We start from the raw sequence: 18746 nt of genomic DNA, 5'->3' as shown, positions 1-18746 counted from the left end.
CATACATTAAAAAATGCTTTTGTTTCTATGAGAGCTAAACAAGGATCTTTAGTTAAGAAAAGATTTTGATAAGACTAATTTTATAAAATAATTTTATGTTTACATATATGCTTTTATATTTACCTTATATACCTTACAAGCTAAACACTGTATACTCATAAATTTATTCACTCAGTCTTTACACTCATAAATGTACAAATATATTTACCATATACATACTTATAAGTATATAAATGCATACACACACACATGCACTCTGTCTAATAAATCTTCCCCTGGAAGAAAAGCATCAGAACTGCACGTGTTAGCAGTGCTTTTCCAACCTCTTTCATACCATGGCACACCACAGAAAATTGTATTTGTAAAACATACTGGAGTAAACTGTTAAGGCTGCTCAAGGGAGGGCATCACTATGTCAACACACTTGCTTGCAGCACACCAATTGGGGCACTCGGTCTTAAAAGTCCCTGCAAAATACTGCAAGAACTCTGACTCATATTTTGTTTTCACCTGTCTCATATTTTATCCTTACTTATGCCTACAGTTGTGAAAATACAACCCCTCAACATTTTAAATGGCAATATCCAAAGAAGGCCACAAGATGGAGATATTACTTCATTTTCATTTATATTTGTATTTATGCATTTTTCTGTGTATGTTTCTCTTTTCTGTGTATGTCCATATCCTGCTTTCTTCCTCAGTGGTATTCTCAGCTACTGTCTCGATCTCTAACATTTACTCTAATTCCTCTGTAACTTGGTTTTAACTTGCTTTATTATAGAAATATATATAACGAATGCTTTCACGATCTTTGCTTTTAATATTAAAAGCAGGCAAATAATCCAAATATTTTCTTCTAGTTCTATATTTCCCCACTTCCCTAAAATTAAGTCACTTTTATTTATACATTTTTATCCTGTGAGCAAACTTTTTAAAAAAATTGCTACTCACAAAGTAATAACCAAGAATCATTTACTCTAATACATTCTATTACCTTGTAAAGCTGCAGATTTATTACTTTGTGTCTATATCACTCAAAACTTCTCTGGAACTTTTCTTTGAGAACAGTCCTCAAGGTAGTTTATGAGCATTACATGAAATTTATATTCAGATCTTTTAATCAATATAAACTATTTATCCCAGCTTGCTAACCTAATTTAGTCACCAAATTTATCTCCAAATGACTATTAGCTATAGCTAAAAATCAAATCCAACTTTAAAATTTACTACTAGTGAGGCTAATGTGAAGAATATGCTGCAAGCTTTGAAGGCAATTCAAAGCAAGAAGCTTCAGTGATGTTTTAAGAGATGGCAGCATGTTGAAAAACTGTGAAGCTTTCCAGAATAAATACTAGCAAAATCAATCTAATTTACTTTAAGTTAAACCTTATATACTGCCAAAGGTGTAACATAAAAAGTCATACATTGATTCTGTAAAACTATAGAACTCCACAACATGGCCATCATTTGAACTTTATAAAATGTCTTAACTAAAATGCTTTATTTAAATACAAGAAGTCTATTTCCTACTACAGATAAAAGATCCATACAGAAATATTGTATGATATAATTAGCTACAAGTCACAACTTCCAGACTTCCTACTTTATACATATTTATACATGTTAACTTCTGTTAATCAAATTTAATCACCAACTATTAATACAAAACACCACTTAAAGTCAGAAAAGAACCTAAATAGTAATCTTATCTGTTAAGTGAAAGTGTGGTAACTGGAAATAACTGCTACTAAGATTTGCAATTTAAAAAATTTTTCTAAGAGTCAAAGGTTTCTTTGCAATGTATAAATTCAGTTGGTCATGAAATAGATTCCTTAACCTGACCTATTTTAATGGTATAAATAAAGTCCTTAAAAATTGACTAGAAATAAGTTTCTACCTTCCTTATGTGTATGGACCCTAAGATTTCTCTATGGTCTATTCAGACTTCCCCAGTAAATGGTAACAATGATCTTTTTCTTTCTGGTCGTAACTCATTTTGACTACTGCTCACTATACATGCCACAGTTGGGTCTCATGTAACAGTTTAAAATTCTTGTTCCTTCTATAAACAGAAGTTGTATGTATTCCAGAATGTGTTTAACCAGAGAAATTACTATCTTTTAGAAGTCTAGTATTTGCTCCTGGTAGCATCTTAATGTTGCTTCTTTTCCATTTTAATGCTGCTGCATATACTATGGCATGTCCTTTATTTAATTCTTGTTCTTAGACTCTTAGCTTTAATATTAAACAACTCAAATTCTATTCGTTAACTGTGTAGCTGCACAGAGCTTAACGCCTACTGCCTCAGTAGCAATAAAACAGGCATCCATCTGATAATCAAGTATATTATTTTAAACACATACTCTAACCCAAAAGGTAGAACATGGCATGTCCTTGCTTTTGCAATATGCCAGGTTACATATGAGATTTCAGTTGCTGGATGACATAATCAGAAACACTTATCAAATAAGTGAATGAATCCTAACCCTGCTTAATCTAGTATTATGTAAGATAGGGAATGAAACACAAATTCTAGATTAAATTTCTAATTAGGTCCTAATGACACTCTTAGACAAAAATTTTCAGTAAATACAAGTAATATTCAAATATCAACTATTTAGTTCTTAAAATGAAAACTATGCTGTTATTTTAAACATGTAATCATATTTTTACGTTTATTAGTATAGGGCCCATCTTTTACAATTAAGCATTTTGATGAAAATAAAGATTTTTGAAAATATGACGTAACTTCCTTATAAAATGATCTAGGGTCCTGTTAACCCAATCAGAAGTCTCTCTTTCCAGTGCAATTCCTTTCCTTTATCTCTGTATAACTCTGTAAGAAAGGCTTTGGAATTGTTTTTAACTATAGGTGGAATTAACTGGTATCATTACTGGCTAAATAGACCCAATAAAGCCCACATTAGAAAACAGTTCTGAAAGTCACAGTAGCATTTGTGGAATAACTAGTTCACTTAAAGAGAGCATAACAAAGCTGAGAAAGGTTTAGTATAGATAGTAGGCATTTTATTACAGTACTTTTATTGGCATTACTTAAAATTGCCATATAAATTCTCCTCTCAGTAATCAAGTCAAATAACTTTAACCTCTGTTTTATTCTTTTTTTTTTTCCCCCTTGGCTGTCTTTTATTATTATTTTTTATTTATTTATTTTTATTTTTTTTTTAATTTTATTTTTTTTTATTGCATTTTAGGTTTGGGGGTACATGTGATGAACATGCAAGATTGTTGCATAGGTACACACATGACAGTGTGGTTTGCTGCCTTCCGTCCCCTCGCCTGTATCTGTCATTTCTCCCCATGCTATCTCTTCCCACCTCCCCACCCCCTGCCCCTCCCCCATTTCCCCCCAACGGACCCCAGTGTGTAGTGCTCCCCTCCCTGTGTCCATGTGTTCTCATTGTTCAACACCCGTCTATGAGCGAGAATATACGGTGTTTGATTTTCTGCTCTTGTGTCAGTTTGCTGAGAATGATGGTTTCCAGGTTCATCCATGTCCCTACAAAGGACGTGAACTCATCGTTTTTGATGGCTGCGTAATATTCCATGGTGTATATGTACCACATTTTCCCTATCCAGTCTATCATCGTTGGGCATTTGGGTTGGTTCCAGGTCTTTGCTATTGTAAACAGTGCTGCAATGAACATTCGTGTGCACGTGTCCTTGTAGTAGAATGATTTATAATCCTTTGGATATATACCCAGTAATGGGATTGCTGGGTCAAATGGGATTTCTATTTTTAGGTCCTTGAGGAATCACCACACTGTCTTCCACAATGGTTGAATTAATTTGCATTCCCACCAACAGTGTAAAAGTGTTCCTATTTCTCCACATCCTCTCCAGCATTTGTTGTTTCCTGATTTTTTAATAATCGCCATTCTAACTGGTGTGAGATGGTATCTCAATGTGGTTTTGATTTGATGATGAGCATTTTTTCATATGTTTGTTGGCCTCCTGTATGTCTTCTTTTGTAAAGTATCTGTTCACATCCTTCGCCCATTTTTGAATGGGCTTGTTTGTTTTTTTCTTGTAGATCTGCTTTAGTTCTTTGTAAATTCTGGATATCAGCCCCTTGTCAGATGGGTAGGCTGCAAAAATAGACCTTGTCATTGGTCTATTCAGGGTTTCGGCTTCTTCCAGGTTTAGGCTTGGGAGGATGCAGGTGTCCAGGAATTTATCCATTTCTTCCAGGTTTACTAGTTTATGTGCATAGAGTTGTTTGTAATAATCTCTGATGATGGTTTGGATTTCTGTGGAATCTGTGGTGATATCCCCTTTATCGTTTTTTATTGCATCAATTTGGTTATTCTCTCTTTTCTTTTTTATTAATTTGGCTAGTGGTCTATTTTGTTGATCTTTTAAAAAAACCAGCTCCTGGATTTATTGATTTTTTGAAGAGTTTTTTGTGTCTCTATTTCCTTCAGTTCTGCTCTGATCTTAGTTATTTCCTGTCTTCTGCTAGGTTTTGAGTTTTTTTGATCTTGCTCCTCTAGCTCTTTCAATTTTGATGATAGGATGTCAATTTTAGATCTCTCCTTTCTTCTCATGTGGGCACTCATTGCTATATATTTTCCTCTAGAGACTGCTTTAAATGTATCCCAGAGATTCTGGTATGTTGTGTCTTCGTTCTCATTGGTTTCGAAGAACATCTTTATTTCTGCCTTCATTTCATTGTTTATCCAGTCAACATTCAAGAGCAAGTTGTTCAGTTTCCATGAAGCTGTGCGGTTCTGAGTTAGTTTCTGCATTCTGAGTTCTAACTCGATTGCACTGTGGTCTGAGAGACTGTTTGTTATGATTTCTGTTCTTTTGCATTTGCTGAGGAGTGATTTATTTGCCAATTATGTGGTCAATTTTAGAGTAGGTGTGATGTGGTGCTGAGAAGAATGTATATTCTGTGGATTTGGGGTGGAGAGTTCTGTAAATGTCTATTAGGTTTGCTTGTTCCAGGTCTGTATTCAGGTCCTGGATATCCTTGTTGATTTTCTGTCTGGTTGATCTGTCTAATATTGACAATGGGGTGTTAAAGTCTCCCACTATTATTGTGTGGGAGTCTAAGTCTCTTTGTAAGTCATTAAGAACTTGCCTTATGTATCTGGGTGCTCCTGTATTGGGTGCGTATATATTTAGGATCGTTAGCTCTTCTTGTTGCAGTGATCCTTTTACCATTATGTAATGTCCTTCTTTGTCTCTTTTGATCTTTGTTGCTTTAAAGTCTATTTTATCAGAGATGAGAATTGCTACTCCTGCTTTTTTTTTGCTCTCCATTAGCTTGGTAGATCTTCCTCCATCCCTTTATTTTGAGCCTTTGTGTATCCCTGCATGCAAGATGGGTTTCCTGGATACAGCACACTGATGGGTTTTGGCTTTTTATCCAATTTGCCAGTCTGTGTCTTTTGATTGGGGCATTTAGTCCATTGACATTTAGGGATAGTATTGTTATGTGTGAATTTGATACTGTCATTTTGATGCTACCTGGCTGTTTTGTTGGTTAGTTGTTGCAGCTTCTTGATTGTGTTGATGCTCTTTTACCATTTGGTGTGTTTTTGGAGTGGCTGGTACTGGTTGTTCCTTTATATGTGTAGAGCCTCTTTCAGGAGTTCTTGTAGAGCAGGTTTGGTGGTGATGAAATCTCTGAGTGCTTGCTTGTTCACAAAGGATTTTATTTTTCCTTCACTTATGAAGCTTAGTTTGGCTGGATAGGAGATTCTGGGTTGAAAGTTCTTTTCTTTAAGGATGTTGAATATTGGCCCCCAATCTCTTCTGGCTTGTAGGGTTTCTGCTGAGAGATCTGCTGTGAGTCTAATGGGCTTGCCTTTGTGGGTAACCCGACCTTTCTCTCTGGCTGCCCTTAGCATTTTCTCTTTCATTTCAACCCTGGTGAATCTGACGATTATGTGCCTTGGGGTTGCTCTTCTTGAGGAATATCTTTGTGGTGTTCTCTGTATTTCCTGTATTTGAATATTGGTCTGCCTTGCTAGGTTGGGGAAGTTTTCCTGGATAATATCCTGAAGAGTATTTTCCAGCTTGGATTCATTCTCTTCATCACATTCAGGTACACTTATCAGACGTAGATTAGGTCTTTTCACATAGTCCCACATTTCTTGAAGATTTTGTTCATTCCTTTTTGCGCTTTTTTCTCTGTTCTTGCCTTCTCTTTTTATTTCATTTAGTTGATCTTCGACCTCTGATATCCTTTCTTCTGCTTGGTCAAATCGGCTGTTGAAGCTTGTGCATGCCTCACGAAGTTCTCGTGTTGCATTTTTCAGCTCCATCAATTCACTTATACTCCTCTCTATGCTGTCCATTCTCGTCAGCAGTTTGTCCAATCTTTTTTCAAGGTTCCTATTTTCTTTGCGTTCAGTTAGAACATGTTCTTTTAGCTCACTGTAGTTTCTTACTACCCACCTTCTGAAGTCTGATTCTGTCATTTCGTCACCCTCCTTCTCCATCCGGTCTGGTTCCCTTGCTGGTGAGGAGTGTTTTATTCTTAACATTGAACAAAATATGATTTTGAAATTCACATTAAACCAATCACTCGGTAAAACAGTGACACATACAATATTTTAGAATATATCTCTAGGAATAATTGTAATAGCAGAAGTGAATTCCACTTTCCCAGTTCACCTAAGCTATTATCTATGAATAATAAAAGATAAAATATTCTAAGAGTGTTCTCATAATTAGTGTAAAGAAAAAACTGAGAATAGCATAAAGTGAAAAAGGAAACTAAAAGAAAATCTCTGTTCCATCAGCTCTAGATTATATGTGGCAAAATTTTCACAATAGACTTGCTTTATCCCATAAAATTGTCTCAGGCATCTTCCACTAAACTACATTACCGTATTATAAAAACAGTGTGTACATAAGAAAACTAATTTTATGATAATTCAATCTGATGCAAAGATGTAGACAATTAAACACGTAATTTATTCAGCTCTAACTCTATGCATACCTACATCAGAAATATAAATGAGCGAAAGATTATCTACCATTCTAGATTTTGTGTATCTTTCTCCAAATTAAAAAAAAAAATTGGATTCTACAATAAAAATAGGGAAGCTATTATTACACAACACACATGTACAAAGGATAGACTCAACAGAGAAAGACTGATCTACACTCCGCACCACAAGCTAAGTGGATTCCACCACAAGAATCAATGGAGAAAACTGATAATCACAGTACAAATTCACTGTCATCCATGAATGAAATCATTATCTTCATTTCTAAAAGGACTGTTATAGGCTTTGGGGAGGCCCCATTAACTGGTTTTTCCCATCCAAAAAACTGAGTGGACACAGGAGTCAGGCAGACAAGAGATGAACTATCACATTTATAATTGATACAGCTATTGAACACTACAGATTAGGTGTGATGGCCAAATGAACTTGCTAGCAATTTTTGCCCTCTTCTCTACAGTCTAGACTTTGAGACAGCATGCTCAAGGGTAAGTCTGGTCAGGATAATTGCCTTACTGGTCTGGGCAGAGAGGTGCAAAGAGAGTGATTCCCACTGCTGATAGTTTTCTGATTGATTAGCTCTTCCTAATCAAGCAAAACAGAGCAAAGGCAATCACCCTCCAGCAAGGTAACTTACACCTCTATGGAAAGATGTAAGAAATGGGTCATGCGATCAGTGGTGTTTTTTTATGGAAGTTACTCCCCACCATGGAACATGGATGAATGGGTAAAAATTGCCCCTCCTCTAAACAGGTTGGCTAATCTGTACATTTGAAAATATAGATGGAATGAGCTTAAAAGATTCATTCTTATTTAAAAATTAAAATCCAAATATTTTATAAGCAAGTCAATAATAGCTTTTCTACTGTTAACCAAGTTTTGGCATTCATTTGAATATAAAGAGTTAGTTATAAAACACGAGAGAAAGAGAATGAAGCACATTTTCTAGTTACATAAATAGAAGTCTATAATGACTGACTAGCACCATGAAGACAACTCTGACTTTAGCATAGAATAAATACTACAAAACTTAAGATAATTTAGCTTGTCAAGATTTCAATTCACAGATTTTTAAAAATGAATATGAAGTGTTTACTGTTGGCTAGAATTAATGTACAAAGGATAAGGAAAGCCAGGGTCCCAAAAGACAATTAAAAGAAATACAGAGGCCGGGTGCATTGGCTCACACGTGTAATCCCAGCACCTTGGGAGGCTGAGGTAGGTGGATCACTTGAAATCAGGAGTTCAAGATCAGCCTGACCATCATGGCAAAACCCCACCTCTATTAAAAATACAAAATTAGCCAGGCATGGTGGCAGGCACCTGTAATCTCAGCTACTCCAGAGGCTGAGGCAGGAGAATCACTTGAACCCAGGAAGCAAAGGTTGCAGTGAGCCAAGATCATGCCATTGCACTCCAGCCTGAGCAACACTCCATCGAAAGAAAGAAAGAAAGAAAGAAAGAAAGGAAAGAGAGAGAGAGAGAGAGAGAGAGAGAGAAAAGAATTGCCATTGACCCCACAAGAAGTGCAGGTATTCAAGAAGCAGGTCCTGTTACACAAAATATAAATACTGTGCAGGAACCTATAATTTAAGTTGGTAACCAAAGATCTTTCAACGGCACATCTTTTTTCCTACACTCTTCTCATCTTCCCCCTATCTCCTCTGAAAAGATGCAATATCCACATTGGAATGCCCTATTATTAAAGTCATTCTAAAAATAGTGTGACTAATAAGTCATCTGTATATACCCTCTTCCTAAAGACTTCTGCAACCCCTTTCTAGACTTCTAGAACAAACCTGAAATCTAAGAATACTTGGAAGAGATTATTCTGCTGCTTGAAGGCTGTGGCAAATTATATAGAAGTAAAACTTGTTGAGTAAAAACTATCAAGCAACAACCTCTTTGGAGAATTGCTGTTTACATTTAGTTACAATGTTTAAAATGTTTGATTCAATAAATATTTAAGTGTCTACTATGTGCCTTACTATGGAGAAAATAAAAAGCTACCATCTGTCCTAAAAATGAGGTAACTAACTTGCCCAAGGTCCTAAGGTGGTCTGGTCCAAGTTCTAAGTTATCTGTTATTCAAGTTATAGAGCTTAGAGAGTAAGTCTGAGTTATCTTAGACCTGGTGGATAAGGGGATAAAGAAGATGCCACTGTCAGTCACTACCATCTCTGGCTTCTAGTTTAGGATATGGATATTTCAAAGGAATTTTCTATATGAATTGTCTCCAATTCTTCCCTTTCATTCTATCCTGAAACCTATATCCAAACTATTAATCTCACCAACTCAACAAAACAGTTCTTACTGAGGTAGCCAGTGACCTCCACACTGTTAATTCCAACAGTGAAGTCTCAGAGCTCATCTTATTTGAATCATCATTTTCATTTAACCCAGCTGATCCCTTTCTCTGAAACACTTTCTTCACATGACTTGAGAGAACCTTGTCTTGATTTGCCTCCTACCTCACTGGATGTTCCTGCTCAATCTCCATTGTTGATTCCCCTCCATTACCTTGACTCTTAAAGTCTGGACTCTCCAAGAATTAGTTCCCAGATCTCTTCTCTTCTCTTTTCTTTTACATTCTTTTACTCCCTTAACTCATCCAGTTTTTTGGCTTCAAGTTACTCTGTAAGTGCCAGGGACTTCCAAATTCCTATCTGCAGCCCAGACTTTTCTTCTTGTAACTCAATACCTGAATAACCAATTGCCTACGTACCAGCTCAACTTCAATGTTTAATAGACACCCCAAATTTAGCATGTCCAAAAACCAGATTCCTGATGTTCTCCAAACCAGGCTCCTAATCCAGGATTCCCCATTTTGATAAATGGCAATTACATCCTTCCAGTTACTGTAGCCAAAATCTTTAGAATTATCTTCAATTTCTCTTTTTTTCCTTATATACCACAGTCAAGCCATCAGTAAAATTCTGTTTGCTCCACGTTGAAATTAAATCCAGAATCTGACCACTCTGCACCATCTCCACTGCTACCATCCAGGTCCAATCTATACCACAATTATCCCTCTTAAGTAACTAGTGCCTCACAGACTATACTCAGCACAGTAAAGAGATCATTTTGAAATTCAAGTCAAATCATGTATCTTTTCTGTTCAAACACCACCTCCCCCAATTTACTTGTAAGTAAAAGCTGAAGTCCCTACAAGGGCCTACAAAGCCCTACATGGTCTTCCCTTACCATCTATAACTCAGATCTCATCTCCTATTACTGTTCTCCTTGATCACTCTGCTCCGGCCACACTGCCTGCCCTACTATTCCTCAAACACTAAGCAAGCTCCTGCCTCCTGGCCTTTGCACTTACTGCCCTTCCACTACATTACCATCTGAATGTTTTTTTTCCCTCCAAAGTTCATATGTTGAAATCTAATCCCCAATTTAACAGTAATACAAGGTGGGGGTCTCTGTGAGGTGATTATACATGAAGGTGGAGTCCTAATGGATGAAATTAGTGCCCACATAAAAGAAGCCCCACAGAGCTGCCCTGCCCCTACCACTATGTGAGGACAGGCAGGAAGGTGCCATCTATGAACCAGAATGCCCTTACCAGGCACAGAATCTGTCGGTGCCTTAATTTTGGATTTCCCAGCCTCCAGAATTGTGAGAATTCAAGTTCTGCTGTTGAAAAGCTGTCCAGTTTATGACATTTTGCTATGGCAGCCCAAATGGCCTACAACACAACAATTATCCACATGGCTTACTCTCTGACTTCTCTCAGAGGCTCTGTAACCATATAAAATTTATACTTACTTACTTGGTTGTTTACTACCTGTTTCTCCCTACTAAACTATAAGGTTAGGAGTTTTGTTTTATATAAAGGCCAACTCCCAATGCTCAAAATCCAAAAGGCAACAAATAAATCTCTGTTGCATGAACGACAACAAGAAGAGATTAGCGCATAGAGCCACATCACCATTTTCAGTAGCCTACCTACTGTGTCCTGGTCCCTCATGTCCACGTCTGGCTAGTCACCAAGTAACTCTGGCTTGAAAACTGCACATGAAAGACCTTGGACAGGTTGCGTTTGTCTCCACTTCTGAAAGTCATTGTCAAATTATATACCTTGACAAAGAATCTTCTCGATTACCTATGCTTCTTTATCTTCTTATCTTTCCCCAGAAAGTTGAGTGCTCTAGTGCTTCCCACTTCCTAATTAACTATGCAAATCAAGTTACATGAAATTATAAATGAAAATTCTATGAGAGTTCACATGAAAGGCTAGATTACATAATCTAAATTTTAAACTACTGATACTGAATATCTGTTCTCTTAGTTTTTCATGAATAACTGAATCTTCAAAATTTTTGGATAGGTTATGCGTAAAACCTACAGAATGTAATCAATGATGATAAATTCTAATTATTCCCGATATTAAAGTCATTCTTAAAAGTCATCAGACTTAGAGTTTCACTAATTATTTTTACACATACTCCAACATTTACTTTGAAAATGAGATACATAGTGTCTCTATGTGCAGGGAGTGGCACCAGGTAATAGATCATAAACATGGTTACTACAAAGTTGCTTGCAAATATGAATCTGAAGTGTGGAATGCCTATACTTTGTAACTCCTACAAAAATAAAAAATTGTTAAACTCATGGTACCCTGACAACCTAGCAATTTTATATTCAGTAATGGAATGAAAATGCCATGTTTGAAAATTAAAATTCAGTGAAAGTTCAATAGCTCACCCACATTTATGATAACCTAAGGGGGGAGGGGATGTACATTTCATATCTAGTCACGTGAAGTGTGCCTTGAATGACAACTATAGTAAACATTAATTTTTTACTCCCATAACTATTCAAAGCATTGTACGAAGGGCTCAGTCAGATCGTGTGAAGTATACATCTTTCACCCCACAAGCCTGAAATCCACGAAATGTCATCTTCTTGGCACAAGGCTTCAGGTAGAGAGACTGGATATCTACCCTCACTCAACCACCCTCAATGGTATAACTAAAGCAACATATGAATCTTACGAGTTAGTCTCAAGCTAAAAAAGAAAGCGAAATGAAACAACAGGGGGAAAAAAAAAAACCCACCCCAATCCAACATGACTGGTTGGGGGCTTCTCTTCCAATCGCACCCCAAGTTCTCTGCTGCTCAAAAAACTTAACAGCTCCAACTTGGTCGAGGTTTCAAATTCCTCCAGATTTCTAAACTGCGATAGGAACCCCTACCTAACAGGCTAAAAAGGTGACAACGTGCAAGGAAAGAAAAACTTCTGCAACACAGACACTGGCCACAGTGCTTGCCTGTCTTCCCAGAAGGGAAGCGGAGGGAGGCAGCTGAAATAAGAATAAGCATGAGGGTAAGTGTCGGTGGAAGATGACCATTTAGGGTGAGAAGTGGCTGCGCTTTCTCACATTCAGGGGGACAGGAAGGCAAAGGTTAGGTTTTACATTAAAAAAAAAAAAAAAAAATCTACCCACACTACTCTTCCTTCTTCCTCCAGCACAGCTGGAGGGGGAAGGCTCTTCCCCAGAACGCCAGAGCAGAGAGGCGTCCCACCCCAGGCTGGAGACGCCGTCCAGCCTGTCACTGAAACTGGGACTAGAAAAGTGGGAGCAGGAGTGAGGATCTGGGAAAGGCGGACACGTTCTTCCGAGGCTGGGGACCCTGGTGGCCCGGGCAGAGGGCAGCCAGAGCCCGGGGTGACCAAGCCTTGCCCACCGTGCTCGGCTCTCTCGGAGGCACCCGGGTGGCCTGCCGCCTGCCCTGGCCCCTCTCCGCCCGGCCCCGCGCGCCTCCACGCTTACCTGCTGCACCCCGAGGAACTGGTAGAAGTTGAGCTGCACCTCCTCCACCAAGTCAAACAACTCCAGGTCTCCGCTCTCCCAGCCGCGCGCCGGCGCCACCGCCGCTAGCAGGAGCAGCAGCAACGGCCCCAGGAGCGGCGTCCGCCGCGGTGGCGGCGGGAACGGCACCAGCCCGAGCTGGCGGCGCCCAGGAAGCTGAGCCGGCCGGGAGCAAGGAGCCTTCATAGCGCTGAGCTCGGAAAGGTCACCCGCGGCGCAGCGCCGTTGGCCGAGAGCAGGGACGTGGCGGGCGGCGCAGGTTGTGCGGAACAGCGCCTGTCAGTGAAAAGCGCGGGCAGGCGCACCGGAGTGACCCGCCAGGCGGCCGGCCCCAGAGGGAACGCGGAGGCGGCGGGAGCCGGCAGCCGGACAGGTAAGTGGGCAGGCGGGGGCCGCAGCCTGAGCCACCTTCCGCCGACCCTCGCTCCTAGGCCTACACTCAGCTGGAGAGGCTGCGCCTGGCGCTGGGGCTGCACAGGGGGAGAGGCTTCCCTTCGCGTCAGCCTATCCCAGGCCTCTCTTCCGGTGACATCACGTCTCTTAGCAACCGTGGGGAAGGGGGCGTGGCCGGAAGTTGGGACGCCAAGCGCCCCAGATCTGGGCCTGGGAGAAATTCCTCAGTAGGTCGCGCGCACCAAGGAGCTGTACCTGTGCCCACACGGGCTGAGAGATGGGGACGATTATAGCCATCACGCGTCTATCTGGAACTCCCCACGTGGACTTGCCCCGAAATAGTTACTGTCTTCCCCTCCCCTAGATACCGAACACTAAAAGCATATTTGAAGTCTTATTAATTACGGCTTCGGTTCCATGCATTTAATTAGTCCATCAGCAAAGACAGGACGAGTTGAACCAGGGTCTAAAAGGCGCAAATCTAGTAAGTAGAGAGAGATGGTGCAGAAAAGGAATTCAAACCAAGACAGAAAGTATGCTTTAAATTATAAGATTTACAGGCATAATACCATAAAATGGCCTGGTAGCATTAATTCATTAATTTATCCACCTTAGCCCACCTCCAGATGGGGTTCTTTTGAAAACAGACCTCAATTGAGATTTTTCTTTTCTTAAAAAAAGGCTAAAAACCTCTTCTCTCTTCCATAACAATGTCTCACCTCCTAGTCTTGCATTGCTTCTGTTCAGCCTCTTTTCAATTTATTTTCTGCACCACAATTCTCTTGTGTGAACTCTATTTTCCTTTTGTCTTTCTCACATTTCTCTTCCCTGACTCTCTACTCTTGTTGAGGCAGAAGGAAGCAAAAAATGCCAGTAAAACTCAGAAAGCTAGCTCAGTTTTGAAAGTTTGACCTCATGCTCTTTCCATCTTGGATCTAGTTAGTTAAGCTCAAAAGTGGAATGATAAAGCTTCTTCTCTCTCATAGTCAGAATATACTGTTATGTTAGATAAGGGTTAGAAAAACACTAGGAAGCAAATCTTACTGAAGAAATCCTAGTATGGAGTTTAAAAAATACTTTAAAATGAAGTCAAAAATAAATGTAAATCTTGGTATCATGGGATTTTAGAAATATTGTTGAATGAAGTCATAAATGAATGCAAGTTATCTTGCTTAAAAATAATAGATATGCTTGAATTATTCACATTTTAATCTCTCATGAGGGCTGCTATAACAAAATACTTTAGACTGGGTGACTTAAACAACAGATACTTATTTCTTACAGTTTTGGAGGTTGGGAAGTTCAGGGTCAGGATGCCAGCATGGTTGGGTTCTGATGAAGCCTTCTTCCTGGTTTGCAGATGGGCATCATCTTGCTGTATCCTCACGTGGCCAAGGAAGAAGGGGTAATGGATGGATGGATAGATAGGTAAGAGTTCTCTGCCAGGTGTGGTGGCTCATGCCTGTAATCCTAGAACTTCGGGAGGCTGAGGTGGGTGAGGTCTCACTTGAGACCAGCATGACCAATTTGATGAAATCCCGCTACTAAAAATACAAAAATTAGCTGGGGGTAGCTCGTTCTTGTAGTCCCAGCTACTCGGGAGCCTGAGGCAGGAGAATTGCTTGAAACTCAGAAGGCAGATGTTACAGTGAGTAGAGCTCTCACACCACTGCACTCCAGCCTGGGTGACAGAGTGATACAGTCTCAAAAAAAAAAAAAAAAAAAGCCGGGCGCGGTGGCTCAAGCCTGTAATCCCAGCACTTTGGGAGGCTGAGGCGGGTGGATCACAGGGTCGAGAGATCGAGACCATCCTGGTCAACATGGTGAAACCCCGTCTCTACTAAAAGTACAAAAAACTAGCTGGGCATGGTGGCGCGTGCCTGTAATCCCAGCTACTTAGGAGGCTGAGGCAGGAGAATTGCCTGAGCCCAGGAGGCGGAGGTTGCGGTGAGCCGAGATCGCGCCATTGCACTCCAGCCTGGGTAACAAGAGCGAAACTCCGTCTCAAAAAAAAAAAAAAAAAAAAAAAAAAAAGAGTTCTCAAGTCTCTTAAGAGCACTAATCCCATTATGGGGGGCTCACCTTCATAAGTTCATCTAAACCATTATCTCCCAAAGTCTCAACCTCCAAATATCATCACCTTGGAGATTAGAACTTCAATCCAAGAATTTTGGAAAGATGCAAACATTTAGTCCATAGCAAGGGGAATTGCCTTTTCTGAGTATCCCTAGTACTACGCACAATGCATAGCACATGATAGCCCTCAATTAGTTGAACTGAATCCTGTGAATACCTCCTGCCACCATTCCCCACCACAGATTTTACTTATATACTTATTTAGAGAGGGAATTTCGCTCATGTTGCCCAGGTTGGAGTGCAATGGTTCCATCTCAGCTCACTGCAGCCTCTGCCTTCCAGGTTCAAAGGATTCTCCTGCCTCAGCTTCCCAAGTAACTGTGATTACAGACACCATGCCCAGCTAATTTTTTGTGCATTTAGTAGAGATAGGGTTTCACAATGTTGGCAAACTGGTCTCCTGACCTCATGTGATGTGATCCACTTGCCTTGGCCTCCCAAAGTGCTGGGATTACAGGCATGAGTCACTGCCCCCAGCCTAGTTTATTTCTGGATATATCAGTTTTCTTAAAGCGAATGTCATCTTTACCAAATCCCTAAATTAAGTGACTGTTTATTCAATGAGTAAAACATCAAAGTAAGATGAAATTAATGATCTTAAGCATGACTTTTTCATATTATTGTAACATTCATCATTTTTCCTAATTTTATCATTGGGTTAAGTGCAATATAACATTTGAAACTGGTGCCATATTGCCACAAATCTAGGATTCTTACCCTGATCTTTTAGCAGACAGTCTAGTATTTCCCTCTTGAGTTCTACCTTTATGTGGTGTGAGAACTTCAAGTACATAACTCCATCCAGAGAGCCTATCCTCTTTCCAAGGGCGAGCAGAAACAGAATTGGAATCTATTAACAAAACTTCTCATGGGCATGAGGCATTGCTCTGGAAGATTCATCCTGTTCAGCTCCAATGACACTTGTCCGCCCTGAGATGATGTTCTTGCTTGTCCGAGAGTCCTGCAAAGATCACAATGATATTCCTATCTAGACTTCTAGTTTGGCGTCTTCACCTATTTAGTCATTGTCCCAAAAAGTACAGTGCAATTGAATAAATCTTTTGCTGAGACCTAAACAAAGTGAGTGACGATATCCACTGTTTCTTCCCTGGTGACATTTACTAATTCTGGACATAGATTCATCCAGCTTGGCCTGGGTAGAGGGACTTTACATAGAAAAAGAGAAACTAGTGAGATGTTTAACTGTCATGTGAGTTGTGTAATGGATTGGAAACGTAGGGGAGCCTCAAACATATAGCCAGTTTTCCCATAGGATGTTTGCTGAGTCATGGGGTGGTGCAGGAGGCTGAGCAGCTGGGCCTGATAGGCAAAGTAAAATTACCCCATGTTCTAGTGCATGGAAAGCTAATTCTGCTTAGAAGGAGCCTGCCTCAAATACACAGCATTCTCTCCCTTCAAGACATTTATACTATTTTTGAAGCTGAATGAGAAGGAGGCTAAAGATCTAAGTTTAAAACCTCTCAAAGGCTGAATTGAATCTCCAGAGCAGAAAAGACAGGAGCTGTCTAGGCACTTGATCAAAAGCCCAGAGGAATCACACATGAAGAACAGAGAGAAACCATAGTGAACTGTCTTACTGAAACTGTATTCCAGTCCTAACCAAGCTCATCCTTGATTAGACAGAAGTAATCAGGCCATCATCCTACTTGTCTATTTTTATCCCTAGAAGAAAATAACATCATCTATATTGTCTGTAGATCTTTAATATAAAAGTCAGACATTGGTTAAAAAAATATGAGACATGAGAAGAGCAGGAAAATTTGACCAATAATCAATAAAAAAAAGATAGATAAGCCAGATATTGAAGTTCAGATAAGAACTTTAAAGTAACTATGAAATAAAGCCACAGATTATAAAGTAGAAGAAAATGTGAACAAGATGGATTAAAAGGTACAGAATTTTAACAAAGTACTGAAATCCATAAAAAAGAATCAATGGAAAATATTGAACTGACAAATGTAATGTCTGAAGGACGATTCCAGTGCATGGGTTTAATAGCAGCCTGGACATAGCAGAACAGAGGATTGGTGAATCTGGAGATGGGGCAAGAAAAAAATACCTAAACTCAAGCACAGAGAAGAAAACAAATGGAAAGAACAGAACAGAGCTTAATAGGCATGTGCACAATGAATAAACCCAGGATAGGTGTACCTAGAGTCCTAGAAAAAGAGAAAAGAGAGAATGAGGCAGAAGCAATATTTGAAGATATAGTAGCCAAGGATTTTACAAAAGTAATGAAAGACATAAAACCATAGATGAAAAAATAACTAAAAATTAATCATAGACTTGAATGTCTAAGTTAATGCTGCAAAAATGCAAAACTCTTGTAAGAAAAAAACAGGAGTAAGTCTTAGTGACCTTGGATTAGCCAATGGTTTCTTAAGTATGACACAGAAACATAAATGACAAAAGAAAAAAAATAAATTGGACTGCAGAAAAATTAAAAGCTTTTATGCTGAAAAAAATATTATCAACAAAGTAAAAGACAAGAAAATAGGAGACAATGTTTGTAAATCATATACGTGATAAGGGACTTAGATCCAGAATATGTAAAAAATTCTTACAATTTAACAACTGAAACAACTCCCTTGTTTTGCTAATGGGCAAAGAAGTTGAACAGACATTTCTTCAAAAATGTGCATATGACCAATAATGACGTAAAAAGATGCTCAACATCTTTAGTCATTAGGGAAATGCAAATCAAAACTACAATAACATGCTACTTCTCACCAAGTAGGATGGCTATAATAAAAAATATAGATAATAAAAAGTGCTGGTGAACACGTGGAGAAATTGGAAGCCTCACACATTACTGCCAGCAACTCAAAATGATGGAGCCCCTTAGGGATTTGACAGTTCTTCCAAAAGCTAAATGTAGTTACTATATTACCCAACAATTCTACTTTTAGAGAAGAGAAACATATTGCTACACAAAAACTTGTACACAAATGTTTATAGCAGCATTATTCACAATAATCAAAATGATTGTAAACAACCCAAATGCTCAATCGAAAAATGAGTAAACAAAATGTGATATATCTATGCAATGGGATATTATGCAGCAATAAAAAGAAATGAAGTATGGATATATGCTATGACACAGATGACTCTTGAAAACATTATGCCACATGAAAGAAGCCAGCCACAAAAAATAATCTATTGTATGATTTCATTTATATGAAATGTCCAGAATAGGCAAACTTATAAAGACAGAAAGTAGGTTAGTGGTTAATTAGGGCTAGGGAGTAGAGAAGGTTACAGATTAACTGTTAATGGCTGTAGGATTTCTTTTAGGGGATATGAAAATGTTCTAAGATTGGATTATGGTGATGATTGTATAACCCTGTGAATATACTAAAAAAAACACTGACTTAAATTCACTGTAAAT

General features: G+C 39.0%; 1 protein-coding gene across 1 annotated transcript in view; it reads right to left on the bottom strand.

The window, feature by feature from the left end:
• Positions 1-13303, bottom strand: part of DNAJC1 (DnaJ heat shock protein family (Hsp40) member C1) — a 237775-nt gene extending 224472 nt beyond the window's left edge. Inside the window, exon 1 of the mRNA XM_003930662.4 lies at positions 12770-13303. Coding sequence (XP_003930711.3) covers positions 12770-12994 — 225 coding nt within the window. The 5' untranslated portion in view covers positions 12995-13303. The remainder of the gene's footprint in view (positions 1-12769) is intronic.
• Between the last annotated feature and the right edge of the window lie 5443 nt (positions 13304-18746).

Source organism: Saimiri boliviensis, chromosome 8, assembly GCF_048565385.1.
Source record: "Saimiri boliviensis isolate mSaiBol1 chromosome 8, mSaiBol1.pri, whole genome shotgun sequence".
In the NCBI taxonomy this organism is placed as follows: Eukaryota; Metazoa; Chordata; class Mammalia; order Primates; family Cebidae; genus Saimiri; species Saimiri boliviensis.
Note: the sequence above shows the minus strand (reverse complement) of the source record. Positions and strands in the feature narration are given on the sequence as shown.